The sequence below is a fragment of the Astatotilapia calliptera genome, chromosome 11 (assembly GCF_964374335.1).
Source record: "Astatotilapia calliptera chromosome 11, fAstCal68.1, whole genome shotgun sequence".
Taxonomy (NCBI): Eukaryota; Metazoa; Chordata; class Actinopteri; order Cichliformes; family Cichlidae; genus Astatotilapia; species Astatotilapia calliptera.
Genome location: NC_137432.1, coordinates 29,507,075 through 29,515,714, shown reverse-complemented (window position 1 = coordinate 29,515,714; position 8,640 = coordinate 29,507,075). Strand labels below are relative to the sequence as shown.

Below are 8,640 nucleotides of genomic sequence, written 5' to 3'. Positions count from 1 at the left end.
CCTTGTTTAGTGCAGCCTCTCCAAGTCTGCAGGAGCCCTCAATCCCAGCTCACTTCTCAACGCTGCACACTGATGCAGAATTAATATGATTGCTTGTGTTCTTCTCTGCAGTTTCGCCCTCCGTGGGACTAAAACCAGACACTGGACCATTAATGCCTTCAGATAAAAAATAATAATAATAATATTTAATAAAATAGAAAACATCAAACCAGGCTTAACAGCCATAATGACTCTAAAGTGAATAATCAGAACCTATGACGAGATAATAACGCTCTTTAATTCATTCCTGTATATTTCACCCTCAAATGATAAGAGAACCCCTATTCAATAAATGATTATTTATCTTTGTAGCTCCAACATGAAATATCTGCCGTGTGCTCAAATTGGCACCTCTCAAAAGATGAAGCACACAATAGGAGAAAATGATGGTCGGGCTCGTGCTGCTTTATCATCACATGCCATAAACACTAGGTGATTGTGTACAGTTTTTCAGTTGTTTATATGTAGCAAGTACACTAAAAACATAGATTTATATTTCACCGAACATCCATCCTCTACTGTTGTTTTCTTTTCATCGTGATTTTTTTATACTTGTGTATTAATTTATGTTTTTGTATTTATATTTTTGGGAGCTTTGATTTTCTTTGACTTCCCATCGATGTCACTTGAGGTCCTGCTGGGTAGAGGTGGGTTTATGCTATATTGCTTGTGCTGTTTCATTGTAAGACTGCAGCCTTGACAATTTTTTTAAAAAGCCTACTGATAAATTTATATGTGCAGTGTAACACTTGTTAACCCACTTCCTGTGTGTCCTTCTGACTCATGTTTTTATTTCACTTACAGCCCACAATTTGCAAAGCTAACTTGTGTAATTTTGAGGAAAAAAATAAAGAAACCTAAAAACAAAATGGGACAAATGATGTTTCCACTGATTCACAGGCTTCTAGTGCTCAGCAAGAATATCTAGTAACTTGCCATACTTTGGCCTCACTTTTTCATCGTGGGAGGAAGCAGAAATTTCCATATGATGATGCATGTCACTCTTTGTAAAAATTAAGAAATATTCCTCTGGCTCAGCTCCGCTTTCCTGCTTACACTGTGCTCAAGGTGTCATGCAGTTTGATGGGAGCTGACGAGGTCTGAGGGTAATTGGCTGTGTAAAGTCTGCGTCAAAATGCAAATTTATGTCAACATTTTCTCAGGTGTTTCTACTTTTATCGCAAAACTTGGAACAACAGAGTACAAACAAACTGCAATTTGTGACAGGTCTATAAACAATATTTGTGAGTACACAGGAACTCAGTTGAATTACTGATTGCAATCATGAATACCATTAATGAAGCTTCCCAAGTGCAAATACTGTATCTCTTGTTTGGATCAGAGTTTTTAGCGTCACACAGAGCCAATCCTTCTATGCTAATGTGGACGCCGTAAAATGGCTGTCCTGCGGCATTTACTGAACGTCCAAGTGAAGAGCAGGAGGAGGATATGCTGATTAGAGGAACAGTATACCATGCTGTGCTTGGCTGAGTTGTTTTGTGCAAACAATAGCAATATAAGCCCTTTTTAAAAATAAAAAAATAACATAATTCAGGCCAAAGACCAGACCTAGACGGCATTTATCAAGCTCTTTTGTAGCGTTACTGACCACTCAAAGCACTTCACGCTATAAGCAATCTACACAGTGCTTCGCTCTATACACTTAAGTGCTTTGTTTCACATCTAAACCTATGGGCAATTTAGAAACACCAATTAACCCCGCATGAAGGTCTCTTTAATGTAGAAGGAAACCCAGGCAGGCACAGGCAGAACATTTAACTCACACAGAAAGACTTCTGGAAAGACCTGTTGTCTTTATGCTGGTGCTCCTGTGATCTTTATACCTTTGGCAAAATAAAAAGAGGACTTGTATTGATTGTATGTCTCTGTCGGATCGTTTTCTTCATCACAAATAATGAAATCAGACAGTAGGATTTTAAAACAGTAGCCAATGGTTAATATTATAAACATTATTGGCTCCTGATTCACTCTACTTTATAAGATCTAATTAATATAGAATACTATTTATAATCAATTCACCCTCTATACATAACTAATGCTGAGCTTTGATTAGCTGATTCATTAATCAGAGTTTTCTTAGTGCTTGTCCGTTCACCTTCCTCCATCTTTCATCTGAGGGAGATATGTAGTCCATTTATCCCCAGCTGTATTTATTCTAACTCTCGATTATAAATCACCAAGCAAAGCTTTATTACTTATGCACTTAGGGGTAATAAAGCATTAATTGGTTATCCTGGGAATAAAGAAACAAATGGAACAGTTAATCACCTAATATGAAAATAATAGTCTCAAGGATGTGATCAATTCTGCAAAAAAAGAATGTACTCCAGGGCACTGAATAAGCTGTATGTTACTACCGGTAACTGAAAAGGCCAGCCGATGTGATGCAATATGACTGTAATGAATTGCCAAATGTTGGGAAAGTATGCAAAAAAAAAATGTTATCAAAGTTTTCTGAGATTCATAGCTGCCTATCTGTGTCTCCTTTTTAGCTTTAAAGCAAGATGATTAACTCACAGTGTGAATGGCCCTTTAGATCTTTACAATAGGCAACTGCTTTTTCCGCTTTTAGTACCAGATGCAGCACAGACACTAACATGTTTACAAATGGCTCATTAGGACTCCTGCATAAATATAAAGTGTCTCTCTAAATGGGTTTATGTTGCCTACCATTAAGTCAGGAGCGTAATCAGATGGGGAATTTTCTGCAGCGCCACAGACATCAATCAGTCCAGCGCAAAACTTTAAAGTGTGCGGTTTTCTCGTGCTCTTCACAAACTTCACCATTTTCTGTATCCCCTGACATATATTTACATCAACTGGGCAATATATTCCCACGACAAGATAGCCTGTCATTCTCCCTCATTTCGTTTTCATACATCATGTACAAACCCTACCAGCAGAGCCGATGTGGCTTCACCTGTCCCTTAGCCTTCACCTGTGTTCCCCTGTAGTTAAAACGCCTGCGTGTCCGCCCTCTGGACTGTTTTCTCTGAGTACTGCAGCATCACCAAACCGGCTATAAATCACATTGCATTATCACCGCGCCGTGCTTTGCCTCTCGCTGTGCCCGCCCACCGCACGGCTTCGATTGGCCTGTGCAGGTCCTTGGTCGGCCTCTCTGAGCGGGACATCGGCGCAATCGTAAATCCCGCCTCCTGCTTCGGGATCGGTGATTGGAAGAAGGGGTTTTCTGCTAACTGTCAGTCAGGCTCTTTTCTTTTCGTGAGTCTCGCATTCAGTGCTGCTGCCTGCGACGCGCTGAGTGCGGAGCGAGGAGGCGCGCTGCATACCAACAGAGACATACGGAGAAGGCTAATTTTTGGCCAGGACGCACACAGACCCCATCCCGCTCTGTGCCAAAAACAAATTTATATCTGGTCATTGGACAGTTTACATTTTAACCTTTCTTCTCATGCATTTTCTGAAATATTTTTTCTGTCCTTCAGTGAACTAAAAAGCCAATCAAGTGTCTGGGATATTTGTTCTTTCTGCTGTATTTTTTTTTCTGGTTGAGGGATTCTGCTCCGAAGAAGATAAACAGCCCTACCCACCCCTCTCTCTCCAACGGGAGTCACCAAAAGGAAAAGTCAAGACTGATGTTTTCATCCACTCACATGTAGAAGCGTTTGGACTATTACTGTTGACACTCGTTCACTGGGTCTTTGTTTTAATATATATATATTTATATATATTTAATCAGATTTCCCGCAACTGCACCCTAAGGGAGGAATACCGAGACATTTGGCTGCAAAAAAGGGAAAAAAAAAACAAGCATAAAATCAATCAGAACTCCATCATGGGCTGCCCCCTCTTGCGGAACGTGTTTGCTGCTCTGATTCTGGTTCTGCTGTCTAAAGGTAAGTTCCTTATGAGCTACTTTATTGATGTGCTGACGGTTCTGTGCTGCTGCGCCTCTACGCATGCATCTTTCATTTTCTGAAAAGCGGTTGTGGAGGTGAATACTAATGACGATGATGAGGAGGGGGGTGTTCTACCTGCTTGTGAATCACGCGTGTCTGCCGTGTACTACGCTCCAGCCTTCTATTTGCTTACACACGGAGATGTAGAGAAATGCTGTGTGTGTTTTTGTGCGGGCGCACACCAGTATGCGCGTACACGTGAGCGCAGCGCCAGGTTCATCTCTAAGCCAACCTCGTGGTTGAGTGTATAAGCACGAGTGATGCATATTAAGATGTTTACTACGGAAAGAATTGACTCGCATCCGCGGTCTTCTGTTAACATTCCTTTACGTGGCATGGACTGCCCGGTACCCCCGCGCGCACGACGCAGCATCAGTGCGGGTGGGGGTTGTGAAGTTAACGTGAGTAAGGGTAGTAGCAATGCAGAGACTCGGGAGATAGCCTGTGTTTTGTTCTCTCACTTCAAAACCAAGGCCGAGAGACACAGAGGGCTACATGTTGAAGGATGGACAGTTGGGAAGGCTTAGGGTTTCCAATATGCGCTCGCTGGGTAGTCAAGCTTTAATTCCCTGTTTTATTACTGCTATAAAACATCCTCCCAACAGCTCTACAAAAGAGACAAACACACTTCATTCATCTCCTCTGAAATTCCTCCACTTAAAACTGTTTAGTCCTCAGATAACTTTCACAGCCCACATGATGTGGAGGGTATTTAGGCTTCTTTATTATGAGGAACACAGACTTGAGTGCTGATTTTCAAAAGTCTTCTAATATCTTCCTCTAATAATCTCTCCATGCTATGGGATGTCCCACCATATATTAACCTGTGCAGCGGATTCTCACCATGCACTGTAATTTCCCCCTGCCCATCCATCATGGAAAAAACACACACAAACACGCACATACACATGAGCACACAAATATACACACCTGGCTCAATTAGTCCTGCCTTAGTCCTGTGGGAAATCAGTATATAAATAAATTACTCTGGCCCTTAATAACAATAATTGATGTGTCAGTGCAATAAGATGTGAGGTTAACAACCTGCAGATGCAGACGGGCCCAAGCCCCCTTCGCCTGGGCTCCTTGTGGGCAGGAGAGCCCAACTGGTCATGGTTGGCTTGACACAGCAAGCCCCTTCTCCACACCAGGCAGCGAGCAGACGGACTGCCCTGCAGGATGTACACAGCACACAAACACAATAGGCTCAGCACCTCACAAAACGAGCCCTGCAATCCCATTGAGTCTCGTTTCAGTTTTAAGCCGTTTGCGTTTGGACCCATGGGTTTTGTGATGTGAAGGTGTGACCGATAATTTAAGCCACAGTTGCGGAATGATTGAGTATTGATGGGAATTGTGCACACCAGATTCGTCTTGGAGAGAGTTCCTGCCTGCTCCTATGAGTTTCTGTAGGTCCACAGTGTGTCCATCTTTTGAGGTAAAGAGCATGCATTATAAAGGAAGAACAAGACTGTTAAAAGGGCACCGTTCCCTGGTTGATAAATCATGCAGCAGTGGAATAATCTTTTGAATCTGTGCCCCTGACATTCAAGCAAGTGTCGTGTGCGTGGTTTAAATGGTTAACCAAAACTGTTTAGTAGATTTGTTATTTCCTGTGAGTTTTTATTTCCTGTTTAATGATGTACAAGATGAAAATCTCTAAATGGTTGTACGGCTTTTACGGTATGTTATTCATTTGAAGACATTTCTTCCTCTGGAGATATTTCATCCCCTTATTAATACTCATTTAGTCATTCATATCATGAATGACCAACATTTTTAAGAGAGCGGCATTGTACTTCACAGTGCCATACCAACCAGGTCAACAAAGGTCTTTTCTGTGCTGCATAACACCATTAGGCTATTCAATGGTTTCCTACTGGCTTGGCGTGTGAATGCACAAACCTCTCCATGGGTGTTGCAGCCAGACCCTGGCTTGACATCATATCTTTCTCTTCCTCATTAATTTTCTCTTTTTTCTTAAAATGCATGAGTACCATTAGGCTAGAATGGTGGATGGCCACTCATATGTGCAGTAAAATACCTGCATATTTCTTGCACAAAAGCTGCCTGCAATTACTCCAAAACTGTTTCATCAGTGAACCAGGCCAGTGATGAAAGATTAAGGCTGGAGTCAATCTCCACACACCTCCACACAAAATTAAACAATTTACCCTCTGTTCAGATGATTTCTGTTATGACAGAAACCTGAAATATCTAATAATGAGAATAACAGCCTCGCTGATTCAGTGAAAAGTGAAGATGACAAGAGAAATTGCTCCAGCTTAAAGGTCACAGCAGAGGACATTTAAGGTTATTTCAAAGGATATTATGTTAATGCTGTATTTGGATGTTAAAAGAGTTCTACCTTACAGACATGGATCGGCTCCATTGCAAGAAATTCAACTTTGACAATATACTGAATACAAAACATAGTAAGTTACTAACGTTTAAATAGCCCAACAGATGGATTTTCCCACCAACATGATAGAGGTCGTTGTAAGAGGAAGTGTGCAGGGCAGGAACACAGGTGAAAACAAGTGGGGTCGCTTTGTAGCCCGCCATCCTTATTGTTTCAGCAACATATGGGGGCCAAGTGGGGTCAATGCACATTGCACATGTTAGCACGTAAGCACCTCCTTCTTCCCTGTCTCCTCTCCCTCTCTCTCTCTCTCTCTCACTCTCTCTCTCACACACACACACACACACACACACACACACACACACACACACACACACACACACACACACACACACACACACACACACACACACTCAACTGGATCACCAGTCTTGGCTTGGAGATGAAGAGAAGGGAGATGCCAGCATCAACAGATGCCTAGTGCTCCTATTCTGGAGGGGTCTCTGCTTTTTCTCCCTCCCTTTGAAATCCACGGTCTCTCTGTGCTGTTGTTCTCCATGTTTGGCTTACAAATGGTTTGCCATTTTGGCAGGTTTTATGTATCTGCAAATGTTGGAGTAAGAGGGCCTGGATTTGGGCTGAAGAGCTTTGGGGACTAAGGTTGGAGGTATAACCAGCCTTGAGAGGGCCTGTGGTCTGAATATTTTCCCTGAAGGTTTTGCTTTTTTATTTTGCTCGATGTTGTGTGGTCGACTTTAGTGCAGAGCATTGAGCGTCATAAACGGAATAATTTCCTCACATGTAGTGAAGCAGATCAGACCTAAAGAACACTCAGCTGTGACTGGGGCGGCTGTGGCTCAGGAGGTAGAGTGGGGCGTCTACCATTTGGAGGGTCAGATGTTTGCTCCCTGGCTCCTTCAGTCTGCACATTAAAGTATCCCTGGGCAAGATACCGAATCAGGAGTTGCCCCTGTTTGTTGCTTTGCTTTTTTTCAAACCTCATATTAAAAAAGTGGAATAGAGGGGAGAATAAAGTTGAGATTTTTCCAGTCTTAAAGTACAAGAAGAATTTTGCAAATGTACCAAATGTTATTACTTCTGACTTAAGACAGTGTGAAATCACTTGAATTGTCTAAATTAAATACTACCACCAGAAATGAAATGGCTATTGTAACTTTACTTGAATTGTGAATGCAGCACAATGAATTATGATTCATGGCAACCACTAGCAGTATTTGTATTGAATCAAGGTTTTAAGGATGCATCTCAGGGACTGTAAAATGCAACCAGTTCATTTTAATCTTTATTGTCTGCAGTAGGGAGCCTCTGCTTCCGGCATACAAGAACAGAACACTCCAAAGTTGATTGTTGGGTGCATAAAACAGATTAAAAGTGCAGTTGCGGTAGCAATAGTATTAAATGACCAAAAGACCAAAACAGAAAATGACTTCTGCTGTGTTGGTTCTTGTTGCCTTACTGTGTGAGGTTTTCCAGCCGTTTTCCAGCATATCCAATTAGTTTATCAGGGATGAATAACCCCTCAAGCAATGACCGTTTGATCTGTCGTGCTGAAGCTGAAATCTGCGTCTCATAGAGTTTGAAGCTATCTGAGGTCATGGGTTCAAGTCCTTTGAGGATGGTTACCTAGAGTACTGGTGTGGTTGGTAGTTGGGTTCAGCATCACCTTACTGCCCTTGAGATTGTTCCTGTCGGTCATGATTAACACTTTCATGGGCCTCACATATTGGTTTGGCAGGATTGGCAATTACATGTGATGTCAGTGTTATAAATAATAATTACTGCGAGGTTTGTTTACACTTATATTTATAGTTAAAATATAGGATATGGAGTTCAGCGTAATGGAAAGTAACCAGACTGCTTTCAACCTGGGACACGTGGTTATACAGACTAAAATTACCACTGTAATTCATTTTGTTACAACCTCCCCTCATCTTCCTCTTCTCCCACTCCCAGCCTGAATATGAACTTTATTGTTGGTTTCTCAGTGTTATGAATCCTTATGTTTTATTTATTCCAAGTGAAGGATCATTCAAAAGGTAGCTGAGTGGGTGTATAAGCAGTAGTAAGCAGTGGCTTGCGTATTCATGTGGACTTGTGCCCACAGAGGGACATATGGACTATTGAACATATGTGTGCACACACCGTGGAATAGTCCCTTTACTCGGGCCATTGGGAAGATGAATTTCAGCAATTTTCCCACTAAAGGTGTTAGCAGTAAAATCAATGGAAAGCCAGTGAAAACGTGACATCTTTTCATATACATCAGTGTGTCTA

General features: G+C 41.8%; 1 protein-coding gene across 1 annotated transcript in view; it reads left to right on the top strand.

The window, feature by feature from the left end:
* The first annotated feature begins 3,323 nt into the window (after window positions 1-3,323).
* The window catches only part of iglon5 (IgLON family member 5), a 104,302-nt gene continuing 98,985 nt past the window's right edge, over window positions 3,324-8,640 (top strand). Inside the window, exon 1 of the mRNA XM_026183603.2 lies at window positions 3,324-3,920. Within this exon, the coding sequence (XP_026039388.1) occupies window positions 3,860-3,920 (61 nt within the window). The 5' untranslated portion in view covers window positions 3,324-3,859. The remainder of the gene's footprint in view (window positions 3,921-8,640) is intronic.